The following is a 19836-nucleotide window of genomic DNA, read 5'->3' as shown; positions in this document are numbered from 1 at the left end:
GGCTAGGACTGGTTTCTTCTTGGCCCTGCATCTCTCTGCAGTCTGGTACCTCTTAACCCCAGGAAAGGTGGTAGGGAGCCACATGCCTGTGGGTACCCCTGGTTCATTAGGGGCCATAGAACTGTAAAGCATTTTTCCTGCTTAATTACACGGATGAGGCTCATGTCCAACTCAACCCAAGGAGAGCAGGGGCTGGAATGGTCCCTCACTCTGTGCCTTTTGCTCCACCAGCCTTGTCTTGGTGGGATGCTGCAGGGATGGGATGTCCTCAGTGCAGTTATCCCATGAATCCACAGTTACCCTGGTCAGCCACATCCCAACAGCCAGGACAGAGTGTGAACAACTCTCAAAGCTTCAGGACAGTGTTACATGTCCACAACAGGTTTTATCCCACTTGAGGATCCAATCTGTGAAGGGAGGGGAGGACACCACCTGTGGGACAGCCCTGTCCTATGTCCCCTGAGAGCTGGCTCAGCATCACGCAGGATGCACAGTGAGGGGCTGCTGCTTTTGTCAGATCCTCTCTATTTTTAGAGAGTTTTTTGTGTCAAACTTCCCCTCAGCTGATGAGCCAATGTCATCCAAAGAGCAGAGTTCTGATTCCCCTGTCCTGGCAGTATCTGGTGTGACAAAGGCACCTCTTCACAAGTGTCACCTTTCATCAGGGCAGGTCCCTGCAGTGACATTGAGCTGTTGGACACAAGAGCTTTCATCCCAGCCCAAAGGGGCAGGACAGGCTGCTCTGGCCCATGCCTGTGTGCAGGTCCTTTTTATCCATGTCGGGGAGGGGGGGGGGAGAGTTTGAAGGGGAAGTGACACAGAATCACAGCTGATTTGGGCTGGAAGGGACCTTAAAGCTCATCCAGTCCCACCCCCTGCCACTGGCAGGGACACCTGCCACTATCCCAGATTCCTCCAAGGCTTGTCCAACCTGGCCTTGGACACTTCCAGGGATGGGGCAGCCACAGCCTGAGATGCATCTACAGACTCAGAATATTCAGACCTATCCTTGAGCATTTCATCTGGAAAGTTTGGAACTGGAGCGGGGCCTGCCCCAGAAGCAGCACTAGACCAGCACTCCTCACCCTGGGCCTGCCACGTTGTGTTTGGCTGCTCAGCTCGAGCCCTGCCCGTGGTTTGTCCCCTGACTCAGATGGTGACGGGGTGGGCAGGTCCCCACAGTGGCTGGGGTGGCAGTATCACACTCAGCCTTGCTGCTGGGGACCCTCACCTGGCTGCAGAGGGCTGAAGTTCCCCCACAGGACTTTGAATCCCCACCTGGCTCCTTGTCTGGGATGGTTTAGGGAAGGTGGGGCTATGGGTTCCAGCATCACCCCTGGGCTGGGCTCTCAGCTTGCTTTAAACCAGCCTTTATATTGCCCAAATGTCAGCTCTGCCTCTCCCCTCCAGCCTCTCATCTGTGGTGCTTGTGCTTGGGCAGGAATTTGAGGATGCTGCTGCCTCCATCCCCTGGGAGGGCTTTGACCAAGGGAAGATGTGCTGGAATTCAGTTGTCACTGAACAGCTGGGCCCAGCATATCTGTCTAGAGGAGGGAGGAACATTAATCCAATCATTCAGCTCATTTGTTGCTTTGACTTCCTGCCAGGTTTGGGCCAAACTCAGATTGGAGCCTGATTTCTGCAAATTCCCTGATGCTGAGGAACAGTGGAGCCACAGGGGCTCTGGGCAGCCAGGAGTTCCACAGAGGGCATGGGATCCTGGCCCAGGATATGTGAATGCCAAAGACAGTTGCAGGATTTTGGGTGCCAGGGTTGCTGTTTCCTGCAGCTTGGTACCATCCTGGATTTGGTGTAGTGGGCACAGGAGGTACAACCCAGTACAGCCCATTCATGTGGGTGCCGATCCCACCTGGTGCAGCTCTCGAGGGTTTGATGGGGGCAGAGGGTGCTGGGCAGGTCTCTGGGCATTATGGGGGCAGCAGGAGAGATCTGATCTCTGTCCCCTCTGCTGCAGGTCACTGCTGGGTGTTTGAAAAACTGTGATGCTCAACGGAGACACGCTTCCACATCAGCAGTGACATCTCATCCAGCTTTGGGGAAACAGCCCATCCTCACCAGAGCCCCCCTCAGCATGCCCAGGCAGCCCAAACATTCCCTGGACCCTCCCTGTGCTGCTCTTGGCTTGGGCTCTCCACTGGGACAAATCCTCAAGGATTGTTTTGTCCCACTCTGAACAACCCGTGGATCACAGATGCTGCAGCCGCTTGGAAAGGCATCAGGGAGGTGACACACAGGACCCAGGAGAGGTGACACACGGGACCCAGGAGAGGTGACACACAGGACCCAGGAGAGGTGACACACGGGACTCCAGAGAGGTGACACACAGGACCCAGGAGAGGTGATTTACAGGACCCAGGAGAGGTGGCACACAGGACCCAGGAGAGGTGGCAGCGGGAGCCAGCAGTAACACAGCGAGTGGGGCACTGGTGACTGCAAGGACCCTGTTGGTGCCCAGGACATCCCTGCACCCTGCTGGAGTGATGCCAGCTGCTGCTTAGCACGAGGAGGAAGGGATGGGGAGTCCACCTCCTTGAACATCCCCCTGTCCCCTCCCGTGCTGGCTCCCTGGCCCCGGGGAGCCCGCAGTGATGTGACCTGTGCTCAGCACACCCCCAGCCCCGTCGGGACCCTCCCCAGCCAGCCCAGCCATGATGTGCGAGGTGATGCCCACCATCAGCGAGGGGGACCCGCTGGGCCCCCCGCAGGGCTCGGAGGCGGACGCTGACTTCGAGCAGCTGATGGTGAACATGCTGGACGAGAGGGACAAGCTGCTGGACACCCTGCGGGAGACGCGCGAGACGCTCGCTGTCACCCAGAGCCGCCTGCAGGAGACGCTCAGGGAGCGGGACCAGCTCCAGAGGCAGCTGAACTCGGCACTCCCACAGGTGAGGACCTGCCCTGGCATGAGCAGAGCCTGCCCTGAGGCACACGAGGGGCATTGGATGTGGGGTTTAGCTCATGGCCCTGGGAGGGTTGGTTTGGTGTGGCAGTGGTGATGCTGCCGCGAGTGTTGCACCTCATGTCAACAGTAAATCCTGCACGTTCTCTCAGGCCAAGCCACAACCACCTTGGACATCTTCCCTGCTGCTCTGTATCCTTGCTGGTCTCTGAGGAGGGGTAGGAGTGCAATCCCCTTGTCCACAGGGGAATGGATTTGGAGAAGGGGCAAAGCCTCCCCAAGGACACCCCAGAGTGAGAGCAAGACAGATGCAGAGCCTTCGCTTCTCATGGGGACAGCTGGGGGACAGCACCTGGCGAGCAGATAGCTCATTTTGGGCTGCAGATCTGGCTGGCTGCCTCCAGTCAACTTCTTGGGATGTCAGGAAGTGCTGAGCCCACATTGGCATTTTAAATGGGGACATTAACCATTGATCACTCTCCTTCCCCACTGTGCAGAGCAGCCCCACTGCTGCCCCTGCCCTCGCCAGGAGGCCTCCTTTCCATCAGCCCCATTTCCCAGTGGGGCAGTGGGACTTCTGTGTCTCAATCTTGGTCCTGAGAGGGGACACTGGAGGCAGAGCTGGCGCAGGGTGGGGAGTGGGACATCTTAGGGAGCAGTGGGGCAGAGGCCAGCGAGGCTGCCAGAGGTCTGTGCTCAGTGAGCAGCCCAGGGCTTGGGGAATCAGGGCATCCCTTGGGCCTTCTGCTGGTGCTCTGCTCCTGGTTCCTCCACCTGCAGGACCCTCTCCAGGTACTCCAGAGGCCTGGTCTTGATTTCCACAAAGATATTCAGGCTAGAAGAGGGTGAGGTGGATGAGTCCAGTGTCACAGGGCTGTGCAGGATGAATCTGAGCTACCCACCATCCTTTTGGGGTCTTTTGGGATAGCACAGTGTCCCAGGGCTCAGATGTGGGGTAACAGGGATTTTGGGGGGCTCTTGCTCTGCTCCACTGTGGGTATGGTGTGGGAGGAGCCCAGCAGCCAAGGGGAGCAGGAGGCTTCGAATGTTGCATCTGTTCTAACTCTGCAGTGCTGAAACCTGAGGTCTTCCTTGTGTGGGTGGTGGGGTTTGGAGCACCTTGGAGAGATGGGAAATGGGTCAAAACTGGTGGCACAAGCTAGGACAGAGCTTGTGCTGTTGGCTGGCCAGCTCTCTGCATCCCTGCCTTGTCTGGATAGAGGAAAGCAGCTTGGGAGCAGGTGCTCCATACACAGAGCTGGGCTGGTCCTGGCTCTGCCCAAGATGCTGAGACCAAAACACCCAACAGTGCTTCTCAGGAGTTCCTGAGGTCCCTCTGGATGAGTTTACCTTCCTGAGAGAGTTGCTGAGACATTCTCAAGTGTTGGGTGCATTCAGTCTCACCAGCCGCTCCCTGTGCTGAGGGCTCGGTCCCTCTGCTCCCCGCTCTGGAGAGAGCAAGCCGGGTCAGCCTGACTCTCTGCCCGCCCCAGCACAGCATCCTGGATTAAGGGATGCACGGATTTAGCCTCTGCTCCCGCTCCAGGGACGGGCCCTCGGCGCCTCGGGATGTGCTCGGAGCAATCTGGGTCAGCACACAGGGACGTGCTGGCAGCGCTGTGCCCACGACCCACTGTGTGCCTGGCTGGGGCCGCCTCTGGCCCCCGCGGCCCTGGGATGCGACTGGGGCGATCCCATGGGGAATTCTGAGGAGCTTCTGCTGCCTCCCGCGGTCCCTGCGCGGGCAGGGGGCTCCACGCCCGGGCACGGTGACCCCCAGCGCCGCCCGTGCTCTCCCTTGGACATGAGGGCTCGGCATGAACACGGGAAGCAAATCCAGAGGCGCTCACCTGCCCAATGGGACTAATCCCAGCATGTGCATGTACCAGGTAAGTCCGACCGGGACGCGCAGGTCTCTCCCCAGGGTACTGGGAGCATCCCACAGGTCTGTCCCCTCCTCTTCCTCCTTCTCTGTGAGCTCTTTTGCAGTGTCTCAGACCCCGCTGGGAATGGGATGCAAGCTGGATATCTGGGAGAACCCCTTCTCTGAGGGCAGGATTGGGCCCCCAGGCTCATCAGTAGTGTCCCCTGGGTGCAGCCAGGCTGGGGGGTGCTCTGCCTGGTGAGGCTGGGGTGGGTGGCAGCTGGGGACATGGAACTCAGCACCCTCCCAGGGCACAGTGGCAGCTGGATGCTGCTGTGCGGTGTCAGCATGGGATCCAAAGGGACAGGCTGGGAATGTGCATCTGGGGCAGGCAGGGGATGTGCCTGTGCAGGGCAAGCCCCTTTGCAGGGATGCTGCAGGGATGCTTCTGCCTGTAGCTCCCATTCCCCCTTGCCTGTGCTGTATGGCTGAACCATCCCCACCCCCAGTCCATGGGGACATCCCTCAGCCCCCAAAAGGCAGAACTCCAGGGCGATTTCCTGGGGAGACTAAGCTGCCTTAATGCTTCTTACATGATTTATTTATTCATGTGAGAGTGCAGAATGTGACTTAATCGGGCTGAAAGCTCCAGCTCCAACCCCCTGTTCTGCAGGGAATTCGTGACCAAGGACCGAGCCCTGAGCAGGTTCTGGGTGCCTTCAACAGTCCCCCAAGGCCCTGGCTTTGCTCCCAGCCCCTCAGCTCAGTTTCTTCTGGGGCAGGTGCCACAAGGGGGTGTGACACTCAGCGCTCCTGGTGCATCCAGATGTGTTCACAGTTCAGGGTCCTGTGTGGGATGGAGCTCCTCCCTGTGCTGCCATGACTTGGAGGTTTGGCAGGAGTCCCTGTCCCCAGCCGTGTCTGAGGAAGAACACACCCCCAGATATCAGCAGGTTGAGGGCTGTGGGCTGCCAATGGCCATGCAAACCTCCTGCAGTTCCTTCTTCTGTGGAGTTCTGCTGCACCTTTGCTGCCTTTTGGGCTGCCTAGAGAGCTGACATCTGGCCTTTTTGGGGTGAGCAGACCCCCTAAGACTGCCCAAACTCCTTGGAGGTCCCCCAGGAGCTGGGGCAGGTCCTGACATCAAACAGTCGCATTTAACTTCTAAGTATATCTCGAGTTAACTTGCAAAGACCAGCAGGTAAATGGAAACCTCAGGAGTCCCAGGTGGGGGAAATCACTCACCAGGTAAGATCCTTAAAGCATTTCCAGATTTTGGGAAGGATAGAGGGATCTGGCAGCTGTGTGGAACCATTTGAGCTGGTTGTGCTCCTAGAAGACAAGGATGCTGAGATGTTGGATTCCTGCTTGCCTGGCTGCACAATGCTCCTCCCTGAGCAATCCCAGTTGGAAATACACATCCTGATGAAGGCAGGGCACTGATTCCCCATGGATGCTCTTGCAGAGCCCCAGTGTTGTATCCAGGAGGTCCGGGAGGTGCTGGTGTCCAGCGCTGGGGGTGGGTGATGGTCGTAGCCCTGGGTTTACACAGCAGGATTTAATCTGTGTAATCCCATGCTACAACTGCTGGGGGTGCGTTTATCCCCTCGTCTCTGATTTGGGGCTTTCTCTTCATTCTGCTCCACTCCTGGGACAGAAGGAGAAGTGGGGTGATGGGGCTGCCACATGGGCAGACGATGGATGGGACTCTCCCTCATGCCGAGTCAGCAGCGCTGATTTCCCAGCACAGGCATCCTTCCCACCCATCTCCTGCCGCTCATCAGGAGCAGTCTCTCCAATTAGGGTCTTTCAAATGCCGTTGATCCTACAGCTGGAGCCCGTTTGTCCCCAGGCTCAGGTGTGATGGAGCAGCAGTGGTGCTCCTGCCACAAACAGGGAATTTTGCTGGCTGTGGTGTGGTCCTGCTGCATCCCTGTCTGTGCTGCAGACGGCGCTGGGAGAGACACAAGGGGGCCCTGGGCTGATGACTTTGGCATTTCAGCTTTTTCATGCTACAGGCCTTGGAGCCTTCTCCCCCTGAGCTTCCTAAGCCTCGCCGTGCTTTTCCAGCCATCTCCATGCTGCTGGTTCCTGGCCTGCCTCCAGCTCTTCCCTGTGCCTTCTCCCCTGATGCAACCAAGGAAGAAAACCCCAAACCCCCAACATGCCTGGTGCTGACTAAAGATCTGAGTCCCAGTTCACAGCATCCCACTTCAACACCTCCAGGTCTCGTTCCCTGTCCTGAAAACAGCATCTCTACATCCTGCTCCTTCCCTCACCCGAGGGACTTGGGGCCAAGCCCAGTCAGTCACAAGATGGAGGTTTGGTTTTAATCCAAACTGGCCCCTTCCTGAACTGCTGGGCTTGCAGGGCTCCCAGGGACTCCCAGGCTGTGTCTCATTGTCCACTCTTGGACTGGAGACTTCACTTTCAAATCTGTTTATAGGTGTCCCTGCTTAGTCCCAGAGCTTATCATAGCTGGGCAGGTGCCTCTGCCTTGCCTGGAAGACTCCTGGCCATGGTCAGGGCAGAGGAAAATCATCTGGATCCTCTTTATCCCCACTTCGCTGGGATGGAGAGCCATGGCACACCTGTGGATGGGGTTGGAGGCTGCACTCCACAGTGTGACACTGCAGCTGTGAACTGGGGACAGTTTGTCATGGTCCTCAACTAGCCTGGTGCCCACCAGTGTTCCCAGAGCAAGGTGGCAGCATTGGCATCTGGCACAGCTGGGGCTGAGGGAGGTGGCTGCAAGCGGGTGCTGGAGTGATCTATTCCTATTTTTTATTCCCAAGGCATCATACTCTGGCCCTGTGTACTTGGCTGACCTCACTGCTGGCCTGGCTTGCCGCAGGGCTGTTGCTATTTTTGTTGTAAATGTTCATTTTTGCAGCCTTCCTCTGAGCGGGGACAGTGACTGAGGGCTCTTTGATTTGCCATGGGGTGCTCCAGGCCTGGCGCAGGATGTGGGACACAGAGCACAGGATGCAGCCAGCACTCCTGTCAGGATGAAGGGCTGGGAGAGGAGCACCCTAGGGAAGGGCTGGCAGGAGCTCTGTGCCGTGCCCACCCCTGGCTGTGACCCGCTGACCGCCTGCGTGCTGGGCTGGCCACAGCAGAGGCTGCCTCTCTCTCCAGAGGATTTGCTGCCTTTTAATCCCCTCTTTCAGGATGAAATACTGATTGCAGGAGCAGCTGTACAGCCTGGCCACCACAACGAGGGAGTGCAGGGAGAGGAGGCTGGGTGCTGGTGATCTCTGTCCCCAGCACTGGCCATCCCTGTCCTCCTGCTGCCTCCAATGCTTTGTCCCACCGATCCCTGTTCACTCCAGTGGGAAGAACATCCATGTCCCCTTCCAGCGGCAGAGCAGAAGAGAGGCTTTGGATCCGCAGGGTCCTGCCCCCGATGCGTCCCCCAGGTTTACAGCTGGGGCTACTGGAAGACATTCCCGGGACCATCCGGGCTGCCAGGATGTTTTTCCCAAGCTCCCGGAGCCCTGCCGCCTGTCTCTTGGCGTGTTGAGGGGCTGGAGGAGTGACAGATCCCTGAATCCGTGGCGATGCACGGGCACCTCTCTGGCACATCTCCCTGCTGCTTTCTGCTGGCCGGCATTCCCAGCCCGGCTCTAATCCGCAGGGATGCTCGGGAGCTGCTGGCAGCGCTTGCATAACCCAGGGAATGCGCACGTGTGGCTGCGGCCGGGCTGGGAATGGGGATCCCAGCGCCAGGCACGGCGGGGTCCCGCAGCTGGGTCTGCCCAGGGTTCCCTGTGCCCTGGGGATGCTCCCAAAGCAAGTATGGGATGGGGCATGGCAGGGGTTACCGGTGAGGTTTGGGGTGTTGTGACAGTTTGGGGGAGAACTGGTGGGGAGAAGGGGGATCCCTGGGAAAGGGATGAGATCAGGGGTGATCCCAGATGGGAGTGGGCCCTAAGAAGGGATGGGAAAAGGGAAAACTGCAGGGCTGGAGTGGTTCCTGGGGAATGGATAGGGCAGGAAGGGGTCTGGGAAGGAACAGGGGACCTCACACCCCGGGGCAGTGCCAGACCAGGGATGTCAGAGCAGGGATGTCAGAGCAGGGATGTGGAGCAGGGATGTCAGAGCAGGGATGCCAGAGCAGGGATGTCAGAGCAGGGGTGTCAGAGCAGGGATGCCAGAGCAGGGATGCCAGAGCAGGGATGTCAGAGCAGGGGTGTCAGAGCAGGGATGCCAGAGCAGGGATGCCAGAGCAGGGATGTCAGAGCAGGGATGTGGAGCAGGGATGTGGAGCAGGGATGTGGAGCAGGGATGTCAGAGCAGGGATGCCAGAGCAGGGATGCCAGAGCAGGGATGTAGAGCAGGGATGAGGGGTGGCAGCTGCCTGAGGCAGGTGACAGGCAGGAAAGCAGCTGTTTATGGGGACAGTGATTCTTTCCCCTCACTGTGACCTGCTCAGGTCCTGTCCTACTGTGGAGGTCTCAACTGCACCAGTGGCACCACCATCCCCACCAATCCCAGGCTACAAACCCCACCAGTGTGACAGGTTTGGGGTGGGGAGGGAGAGAGAAAACCTGGCTGGGGCAAACAGATGTAAAAGCTCTGGGTTTCTCAGAGCTTCAGCTGTCACAGGAGGTTTCACTTGGAGCTGAGCAGAGCATTTGGTTCAGCCTAAGCCTCAGTGCTTTGCTTTGGTTTGAAGGGGTTTTATTTGGTAAACCTGAAAATTAAAGTGAAAAAGAATTTCATGCTGTAAAGCAGCTCTCAGCCCCCTCTTGAAATTTGGTTTGTTAATGCTCCATCAAATCCTTCTTGGCTTCTTCTGAAATCCCTTGCCTTTTAAAATTCTTTCCAACAGCACTGAACATGGTGTGAATTCATGGCACGTTCCTGCATTTGCATTTCTCACCCTAAGAAATCCCAGCTGCAAAAACTCACTTAGGCCTGGCACCACTGAAGAGACACTGGGAGCAATGGGAGGTTCTCCTGGGCTCACCCAGGTGCTGGGTTTCATTTTTTATGGGAAAGGGAACCCTCTTGTATACAAGGGACTTCAAAGTGAGTTTCCTTTCCCCTCGAACACAGCCACAAGTGTGATTGTGGTTTTCATCCTGTCTTGAGGGATGTGCTGGGTGTGCAGCATTCCTTTGGCATTGCTCTGGGCATGGCTTTTCCTTGCTGGCTGTCACATCCCCAGGGGAAGCGGTGGCAGCAGCAAGAGCTGGTGGCACCTGGCATCTCTCCTGCTGTGCCCCATCCCTCTCAGCTGGGACTTGGGACCTGGGGGTGCCTCATTTGCAGCTCACTGGGGCTGCACATGCTAGACTGAGGCAGCAACTGCTTTCTTTTGGAAGGAAGTTTTGGATGATTCTGAGTCCTGAGGCCATGGCAGAGGCTGGCTGAGGGCCAGGGGACTCATCCTGACCGGCTGTGGCTTTGTGGTGAGTTTTAGCCTGATGGGGTGCTCCAAGGTGGGAGCTGCATCCAGGGGACAGTGGGAATGGGAGCCTGCTGGTGGTCTTGACTGGGATGCTTTAAATGCCATCAGCCACTTCTGCAGCTGTAGAGCAGTTTCTTGTGTCACTGGACATCAAACCAAGTGAGATAAATCTTGAGCTTCTGTGTTCTCCTTGTCCAGAGCATGAGGGAAACCAGGAATAAATCCCCTCCTGGTCTGGGTGTGCCACTCCACTGGTTTCTCCACATACCCCACAGTGCTACCCTGGTTGGGTTTAGATGGGAAATGCTGTGCTGGAGGTCCAGCAGTGGGGCTGGAATGCTGACTGCATCCCACCCTCTGTCCCTGCTCTCCGCAGGAGTTTGCGACGCTGACGCGGGAGCTCAGCACCTGCCGGGAGCAGCTCCTGGAGAGGGAGGAGGAGATCTCAGAGCTGAAAGCCGAGCGCAACAACACCCGGGTGAGCCTGGAGAGCGTGCTGGCAGGCCCTGAGTGCTGGGACTGTGGGAGCCAGGGGCTGCTGGGCCCATCCTGGCAGTGACAGCCCCTCTCTCATCCCCCTGCAGCTCCTGCTGGAGCACCTGGAGTGCCTGGTGTCACGGCATGAGCGCTCCCTCAGGATGACCGTGGTCAAGCGGCAGGCCCAGTCGCCATCTGGGGTGTCCAGTGAGGTCGAGGTGCTCAAGGCACTCAAGTCACTCTTTGAGCATCACAAGGCACTGGATGAAAAGGTGGGAAAGCTGCTGGGACCTCTCCTGCTCAGAGCTCCTTCTCCCAACCCTCCACTCCCTCCCTGCTACTTTGTGTTGTTAAGGTGACATGGGGGCCCTCAGAAGGAAATTCTTGGATATCCCAAACTTGCATTGAGGAGCTGCTAAGGCTGCCCAGTGTATCTTCTGGGTTTGAGGCTGTTGGGGACAGGGAATTCTCCTACGTTACTGTCGGTGTGGTGGCATTTGACACCCTGGGTCAGTCTTCGCTGTTCCTCCTCATTCATTCACCTCAAGCATCTCCTTCCTCTGCTACGAGACCTCTCCAGGCTATTTTTGCCCTAGATCTCCAAGAACTGGCCCAGCTTGTTGTCTCCAACACAACTTCAACCCCCACCCCCGTGATAGGCTGGATGAACCTGAGCTGTGAATCCACCTGAGCCTATCTGTCAGCCCAACAAACAGGCCTGGGAGCATGCCTAAATCCTGGACACCCTAATCCTGGATAAATAGCAGCCTTTTCCATTGTTTCACTCACCTGCAGGTGAGGGAGCGCCTGCGAGCAGCCTTGGAGCGAGTGGCCACCTTGGAGGAGCAGCTTGTGGATGCCCATCGGCAGGTAAGAGGTACCTGGGCACCTGCTGGGCTGGGAATGCTCCCTATTACCTTTGGGAGTTCATCTGGTATTTGCATTTGGTCAGGTTTGATGTAAGGCTTTTGTTCTAAAATTGCTGTTTATTTGAAGGTTTGTATTTAAGGAACCTTGTAAAGATTCTGAAAACCGTTTGTCTCGCAGGTGACATTTCCCTTTTGTTTGCTGTTTGGAATTCATGTCACTGACAAAAACAGTCTGAATCTGAATCATTCCAGGGGGCTGAGGGTGACGTGGGATTTGCCCTGATTTGGCAGAGACCCAAACCACACTGCTTCAAGCATCTCATCTTGCATCCCCCTTCTTCTTCCCTGCTGGAGTCCTGGGGTTGGGATTTCGCTGTCCCCAACCTCCAGCCATTGTCATCTCAGAATCCCAGACTCATTTGGGTGGGAAGGAACCTTAAAGCTCATCCCATTCCACTCCCTGCCATGGGCAGGTACACCTTCCACTATCCCAGGGTACCCTAAGCTCTGTCCAACCTGGCCTTGAACACTTCCAGGGATAAAGTATTCTTGAAGAGACATGAACTCTGTTTTCCTTCCTGGATTTTGTGCCCAGCCACTACTCCCAAAAGGAAAGAGTTATTCCTACAGCCTCTGCCAGACAAATTTTGCTTCTCTTTCCAGTTCCCAGGATAAGTCTCATGATATTTCCCAGGCTCCCAGGACCCTCTCCTTTTAGGGAGCATTCCCCATCCTCCCCTATCAGAGCAGGACACAGTGCCAGTGTTTATCCCCTACTCCTGCTGCACTGGGTTCAGAATCTGTCTGGCTGTAACCCAGAGCAGGGAAGGAGCCCTGGGATCCAGGGCTCACCAGGAAAACCTCCCTCAGTGCTGAGCCTTCCCAGCACCTCTGACTTCCTCTCTCTTAGAATCATGGAATCATTAAAGCTGGAAAAGCCTCCAATATTTGACCAACACCCCCATGCCCACTGAACAATATTGTTAAGTTCCATGTCCACTTGTTTTTTGAGCACTTCCAATGATGGTGACTCCATCACTGCCCTGGGTAGTTGTGCCAGGGCTTGACCACCCTTTCAGGGAATTTTTTTTCCTGATGTCCAATCTGACCCTCCCCTGGCACAGCTGGAGGCCATTTCTTCTTGTCCTGTCCCTTTGTTCCCTGGGAGCAGAGCCTGACCACCCCCCACCCAGGCTGTCCCCTCCTGGCAGGAGCTGTGCAGAGCCAGAAGGGCTCCCCCTGAGCCTCCTTTTATGCAGGCTGAGTGCCCCCAGCTCCCTCAGCTACTCCTGGTGCTCCAGACCTTTCCTCAGCTCTGTTCCCTTCCCGAAACCTGCTCCAGCCCCTCAGTGTCCTTCCTGAACTGAGAGGCCCAGAGCTGCCCCCAGGATTCCGGGTGTGACCCCAGCAGTGCCAGCTCAGGGCTGTTCCTCACCCACTCCTGGTCCCCCCCAGCCACAAGCAGGACTCTGGCAGGAACTGGTGCAGCCCTGGTGCAGCAGGACTGGCCTCACCTCCTGCTGACCCCAGAGCTGAGTGCCTGTTCCCATGCAGGTGGCAGCTCTGCAGCAAGGCTCCAGCCGGGAGCCTGCAGCAGGCGAGCGCGAGGAGAGGGAGCCCAAGGAAGCACCACCGAAGCTTCCATGGAAGGTGAGAGCCCAGGAAAGCCCTGCTCTGACCATGCTCAGTGAGGCTGACATTTCTCCCACCTCCCTGGTGCTGGCTCCATGGTGCTGAAAACAGTTTTCCCTCTCCTCTGGGTCCAGCCCCATGGGAAATGCCCTTCTGGTGGATACAGGCCATTTCTGAGCACTGAATTTGTGCTTGAGTGCTCCAAGGGGTTCTACTTCCCAGAGATCACAGAATGATTTGTATGGGATGAGACCTTAAAGGCCGTCTTGTTCCAACCCCCACCATGGACAGGGACATCATCCACCAGATGCTCTGGGAAGCCCTCAGCCGTCCATATTCCATCATTCCTGTAAAAAGCCCCATCCCTGGCTTCTGTGGAGGCTGTTGATGGTGGTCCCAGAGCCTCCTGTCTCCACTTCCACCCCTTCACCAAGTCCCTGCAGGGCCACATTCCACTTAGAGTAGCTGCAGGCAATGCCACAGCCTGGGGGCTTTGGAGCATCCTGATATCCACCTTCCTCTCTGGTGCCTTGCAGCGTCTCTCCAATGGCTCTGTCCACCCAGACGACGAGGCTGGGCGGGTGGTGGAGCTTCAGGAGCTCCTGGAGAAGCAGAATTTTGAAGTGGTCCAGGCCAAGGAGCGAATCTCTGCCTTGGCTGCCAGTGTGGCCGAGCTGGAGGAGGATCTGGGCACTGCCAGGAAGGATCTGATCAAATCTGAGGAGATGAGCAGCAAGTACCAGAGAGACCTCCGAGAGGTGAGTTCCTGTCCCCCTGCACTGCCCAGCCTGGGGCAGAGACCTCACAGCTGTTTCCAGTGGGCTGGGAAGGGGATGGAACTCCCGTTGTGTGCAGGATGTTCTCCAAAAGAGGCCACTGCCTTTGGGAAATTGTCCCCAGGTCCACCAGCAGAAATTCCCTGAGGTTACAGACAGGCTCTCAGGTGTGCTGCACACCTGGGACAGGGATCTCTGTCCTCTCTAGAAGGTTTTCCTGTGATTGTTTGACTCTCCCTTGATCACTGCCTCATTCTGCTGTCCCTCATCCCCATGTCAAGGGGGGCTTTCACACCCCTTAGACTTGGGGTGTCCCAGACTTGAAGGAGCTGGATGGCCCTGCTATTCCCAAAACGCTGTCACAGAGCAGGATGTGACAGCCCCATCACTTCCCCAGGCCCTGGCACAGAAGGAGGACATGGAGGAGAGGATCACCACGCTGGAGAAACGGTACCTGGCAGCCCAGCGAGAGGCCACCTCCATCCATGACCTCAATGACAAACTGGAGAACGAGCTGGCCAACAAGGAGTCGCTGCACCGCCAGGTACTGAACCTGGGCCCTGAGTGTCCCCTTGCCCCGGGGGCCCGGGGGCAGAAGGGGCTGTGGGGGGGACATACCGGGCAGTCATCCTGCTGTCCCACAGTGCGAGGAGAAGGCGCGGCACCTGCAGGAGCTGCTGGAGCTGGCGGAGCAGAAGCTGCAGCAGACAATGAGAAAGGCAGAGACGCTGCCCGAGGTGGAAGCGGAGCTGGCCCAGCGCATTGCAGCGCTCACCAAGGCAAGTGGCAGGGGTGGGGCCGGACTGGAGCTGGAGGGGATGTCAGAGACCTGAGGGAACGGGAGAGAAGGGATTGGAGAAGGAGGGCAGGGATTGGAGACAGAGAGCAGTGCTGGGATCAGGGGAGGAGCTGGGTCTGGCCGTCCCCTGCAGCGATGGAGCCCCTGACAGCCCAAGGCATCCCATTCTCCTTCCCAGCTGTGGCCTCTCCATCCCCTGCTGTCCCCACTGCTGCAGGGACAAGGCACCACCCTTAAAGGACACCTCAGTGTGTCCTGCACATGACGGGTTTGCTCCCTTCCCTCAGCCCCTTTCTCCAAGGCAGGGATGGCCCTGTTGGTGTGGATGCCCTTTGGCTTGGGTGAGGCCACTCTAAGATGAGGAGAAAGAGGAAGCACCAGGCTGGCTTTTGGAGGGAGGAATGGATGCGGCCATCCCTGTCCTTCCTGGGTTCTGGAATGGTGTTTAGTCCCTCACAGAGCACCTCCAGCTCCTGTCACAATGCCAGCAGGGCTGGTTTGGGCTCACAGGGAGCCCTGGCAGGGCTGCAGGCAATGGAAGAGAGAGCCCTGCATCCCAGGAAGGACTCAGATGCAGAGATGGACACCAGGATGCAGCAGGGCCCTCATGGCTTTGGGGAGCATCATCTGAGAAGGCTGCTCTTCTTTTCCCAGGCAGAAGAGAGGCATGGGAGTATCGAGGAGCACCTCCGGCAGCTGGAGACTCAGCTGGAGGAGAAGAACCAGGAGCTGGCCAGGGTAAGTCCTGATCCTCCTGATCCTTGCCTTGGTGTCTGGGTACCTGGGCACACCTGGATTGCAGTTCAGAAGCAGGCTGGGAGAACAGCCTGGTTAATCCTTTCCCATCCAGGATCACTTAAACTTGAGCCACAGAGGAGCTCATGGTGCTCCCTGTGTGATTTCCCCTTTCCCAGGCATCCAAGGCTTGCTGTTAATATTCCATACCCACCCCTCTCAGCATCAACCCCTGGGGCAAGCTGGGACCTGAAAGGGTGGAAGGGGAGGTGGCTTCAGCACCTCTTCCCCCAAGCCTGGATCAGCAGAATGAAAAGGGCAGGGAAGCTGAGCTGCTGTACCCTGGGCTGCACAGTCTGTCCTTCAGCTTCTCAGCCGGGGCTGGGCTGTCCATGCAGGAGGCTGTGATGCCCATTTCTCGGGTCACCCAGGTCACATTACAGATGTGGCCCTGGGGAAGCCCCTAGATTTTTCCTTAAGACAGATATTTGAAAATCCAGAGGTTCAGTATCCAGTAGGGTCTGGGAGGTGCACCCACTGTGGATATTCCTGGCAGATACACAAGAGAAGATTTCTTGAGGGGCAGGCAGGCAGGCATGGTCTCCTTAAATCCTTTTCTCTCCTGTTCATCCCTGGCTGTGAGGTGGCAGAGAGCAGCCGAGCCACCACAGAGGGTCCAAGCAGTGCTGTAAGAGGTGAATTTGACCCCAAATGCTGGGCCTGGTGGGCCAGCTCTGACACCATGGCACAGGATGGCAGGAGGGCACTGAGCCCCTCTGGATGTGACGTGGGTGTCACTGTGTCTGTCCCAGGCCCGCCAGCGGGAGAAGATGAACGAGGAGCACAACAAGCGGCTCTCGGACACCGTGGATCGGCTGCTGAGCGAGTCCAACGAGCGGCTGCAGCTGCACCTCAAGGAGAGGATGGCAGCCTTGGAGGAGAAGGTACTGCCTGGGGCAGGGGTCCAGTGGGTTGAGGGGTCTGCAGCCCCTGTGTGCCTCATCCAGCCATGGCCTAGGGCTGGAAGTGCCTGTGCAGGGCTGGAGAAATGGCAACAGGCAAGACATGGTTGTGCTGGGGCTGGTGGAGCACAGAGAACTGTTCTGGTCACCTCACCCAGGGAGACCCCCCTGCCACCACCTCCCCCCTCCCACAGCAGCAGGATTTGTCCCGCTCCATTCCCTCACCTCCCTGTGTCTCTGCCTGTGATGCCACCTCTGCCCAGCTGTCAGAGCAAATCCCAACTGCATTTTGCAGGAAAAACGCTCTAATTTTGCTTTGTTCATCCTGTCCCAGTTCCACGTGCTGCCATAAAACTTTCCTGCCCCCAGGTGCAGACTGAATTCCCTTCTCCAGGCCAGGGCAGTGTCCATGAACATCTCTCACCTGACTCCAGGGAAACTGGGTTTCCTTGGAGGAGCTGGCTGGAGCTGTGGCTGCCTCAGTGTGAATGGAATTAACTGGGAGCAGCTGGCTCCAAGCAAGGCTCCACCCAGAGTGCCAGTGGAAGGTCAGGCCTTGGTGATTCAGCTCTCTCAGGGTTCCTGCCCTAAGCACATCAGAGCACACAGGTGCATCACCCACCTGATGCCTCCAGGGCTGGCTCTGCCCCCACCCCCATTGCTCTGCTCCTCCTGTCCTCGACCAAATGTGGCTATGCCAGCATGTCCTGTTGTTCAGCAGATTTGTCTGGATAAAGAGCAGGATGGAGGGACTCATCCCCAATCTGCGGGGATGAGTCCAAATCCCACCCAGCAACAGGGACCAGGGTGGTGACGTGTTTTGAAGAGCATTGCCTGCTCCCCAGTCTGGTGCCAGCACTTGCCCACCCTGAGAATTTATCCAGGTCTTTCGTGCACAAAAAAGATCCTGTTTGGCTGCCAGCACTTACCAAAAATGAGCACTGGTTCAGGCAGTTACAAACTCACCAGGGGAGATTTAGACAGATATTAGGAAAATAATTTTAAAGGAAGTAATTAAAGCATTGGAATAGACTGCCCAGGACAGTGGTGGAATCACCATCCATGGAAGTGTTCCAAAAACATGGATGTGATACTTGGGGTCATGGTTTAGCTATGAACACAGCAGTGCTGGGGGGAATGGTTGGGCTCAATCTTAGAGGGCTTTTCCAATTTCAACAATCCCACGATTCTGTGATTCTAAAAGCACATCTCCTTTCCCCCCTGCCTACTCCCTAGCTTAGATATAAGGCACATTTTTCCCTTTGATCTAGCTGCTCGAGGAGTTGTTCTTCTCTCAGGCGTATTTCCTAATCTTTAAGCCCTGTCCACCAAATCCCTCATTGCCCTCCATGGCCATGCTCAGCCCCAGAGGAGGGTAGAGGTTGAGCTGTGGCCATGCTGCTTGAGATGCAGAAGCTTTGCAGAGGAGACCTGTGCACAGGGAGGTGAGGAATAGCCCAGGGAGCCTTTTCCAGGTGTTCATTACACAGGGATTCCACACTGGCCATTTCTGGGAGGGCACATGGCCGTTTCCTAAATGGTCTCTCTTTTTCTTTCCTGTTTTTGTTCCCTTTTATTTTATTTTTGGTTTTTTCTTAAAGAATACATTATTACAAGAGCTGGAAAATACCCAAAAGCAGATAGAGGAACACCAGCATGACAAGGTAAATGCAGCTACAGGGACCTGACCCAGTGATGGCATTGCCTCACTCCCAACCCCCAGATAGGGGGCACTTGCTTCTCCAAAAATGCCCCAGTTTGGGGGAGCTGGGATCCCAGAGCACCCAGCAGCAGGAGGCCACACACTCTCCCACGCAGTAGCTGTATGGAAGCTGCCACCCCCTCCCCAGACAGCCCCGGGTCAGTTCCCTGCCATCCAGGTTCCTGTGACACTCATCCACCCCTGAGCCCACTGGGTGCACTGATGAGACCAGCTGGCTTCAGTCTGCGTAGGGGAGGGCTCAGGCAGCCACATCCCCTTCGCCCTGAGGCTTTCTCAGACTGGGGGGAGCTGTGCCCAGCTTGCAGAGGCCCCGTAGGTCTTCACACCCTGCTCTCAGATAAAGATCTGCATGAACCCCTAGTGGCCTTGCTAGAAAGCTGGAGGGACGTGGCTTTTTGGAGCAGTGAGAGCTTGTGGGATGTGCTGCATGTCTCATGCATGGTTTGGGGGATCAGGGGGCTACTTTTCCCCTTGCCTGCTGGGAGGATGTGTGCTTATTCCTTCTGCTTCCCCATCATGGCTACTCAGGTCTGGGCAGGGCGGATCTCTGGGACTTGCATGATGCTGCTGGCACTTCGCCCACCCTGGCTCAGCCTGTTTGTCCCCCAGACTGGATCCTGCTGTGCCTGGGAGATCCCTTCTCCCCTCCCTTCCTGTCCATCTGCAGCCTCCCCCTGGCATCTCCCAGCGCTGGGTGCAGGCACAGCTTCCCCATGGGGATGGGGCTGGGAGCAGGGGGGACAGGGCCAGCAGCAGGTTTGGCTGGGGGGTCCCCCACTGCCAGTCCCTTGCCAAGGGAACACACACGTGCAGTCTGGAGAAGAACCAGAGCATCCAGGGGGACCTGTTTTCCTTCATCTCCCAAAGCAGCACACCTGTCTGTCCAGTGTCTGTCTGTCCTGATCCTTCCTCCCCAGCACCCTCATTCCCTGTGCCTGCATGAGCTTTACTGATGAGTCCAAGATGCTTTAAACCTGGGGTAAGGATCTGTAAAAGGGATGTAAACCTGGTAGTAGCCAAGGCTGTGGATTGCCCCACACATGGCAGCTCTCCAGAGCAAACCCAACCCCTGCCTGTCTCATCCCCCCAAACAGCGGCGTTTGTCTGACGAGATCGACAAGCTGAGGCTGGAGGTGGATCAGCTCAAGACCAGGAGTGGAACGTTTGTGGAGAGTGTGCACACCAGGTAAGTGCCAGGGCAAACCCCTGCACTCCAGCTTTGGGGCAGTTTTCTTTGGGGGCCCCAAAGTGGTGCTGGTGCTGGGTGTTTCTGGTGCCCCCCAGTTTCAGTGCTGGGCTGCAGGGTCCTCACAGCAGGGTCAGCTCCAGCTGTGCTGTGCAGTGCTGTCCCACCATGGATCTGTCCTGGGGTGGGACATGGGCTCTCAAGAATAGCCCAGCCCAACTGAAAATGGCCCCAGATTTGCTCTTGTTTTTCTGCACAAGTGGCTTAGGACTTACTTTGCTCTGAAAGCTAGATATTCACCAAAGGACTTTTCCCCTGTGGAGTACAGGGGATGGGCTGGGCCAAAAAGAGGAATTGCTTTGGAGCTGTTGCAGGCAAAGGAGAATGAAGTCCCTCTTTCTTCAGTGCAATGGTCCTCTCACACCCTTTCATTTAAAGTCAGCTGGGACATAGGGATGTCCCAGCCCAGGGCACCAG

General features: G+C 57.0%; 1 protein-coding gene across 8 annotated transcripts in view; it reads left to right on the top strand.

Moving 5' to 3' along the window:
• Positions 1-19836, top strand: part of PPFIA4 (PTPRF interacting protein alpha 4) — a 62392-nt gene that overhangs the window by 25719 nt on the left and 16837 nt on the right. For 4 of the 8 annotated variants that reach the window (XM_072918764.1, XM_072918763.1, XM_072918762.1 and 1 more), the window contains exons 2-13: positions 1976-2906; positions 10577-10678; positions 10785-10949; positions 11473-11547; positions 13101-13196; positions 13715-13936; positions 14352-14498; positions 14599-14737; positions 15412-15491; positions 16301-16432; positions 18052-18114; positions 19268-19359. In XM_072918764.1, the coding sequence (XP_072774865.1) occupies positions 2670-2906; positions 10577-10678; positions 10785-10949; positions 11473-11547; positions 13101-13196; positions 13715-13936; positions 14352-14498; positions 14599-14737; positions 15412-15491; positions 16301-16432; positions 18052-18114; positions 19268-19359 (1550 nt within the window). In that variant the 5' untranslated portion in view covers positions 1976-2669. The remainder of the gene's footprint in view (positions 1-1975; positions 2907-10576; positions 10679-10784; positions 10950-11472; positions 11548-13100; positions 13197-13714; positions 13937-14351; positions 14499-14598; positions 14738-15411; positions 15492-16300; positions 16433-18051; positions 18115-19267; positions 19360-19836) is intronic. The other 4 variants (XM_072918768.1, XM_072918767.1, XM_072918766.1 and 1 more) reach the window with 1 other exon arrangement.

Source organism: Taeniopygia guttata, chromosome 26 (genome assembly GCF_048771995.1).
Source record: "Taeniopygia guttata chromosome 26, bTaeGut7.mat, whole genome shotgun sequence".
Taxonomy (NCBI): domain Eukaryota; kingdom Metazoa; phylum Chordata; class Aves; order Passeriformes; family Estrildidae; genus Taeniopygia; species Taeniopygia guttata.
The sequence above is the reverse complement of the archived record's forward strand: the minus strand, read 5'-3'. Positions and strand labels throughout refer to the sequence as shown.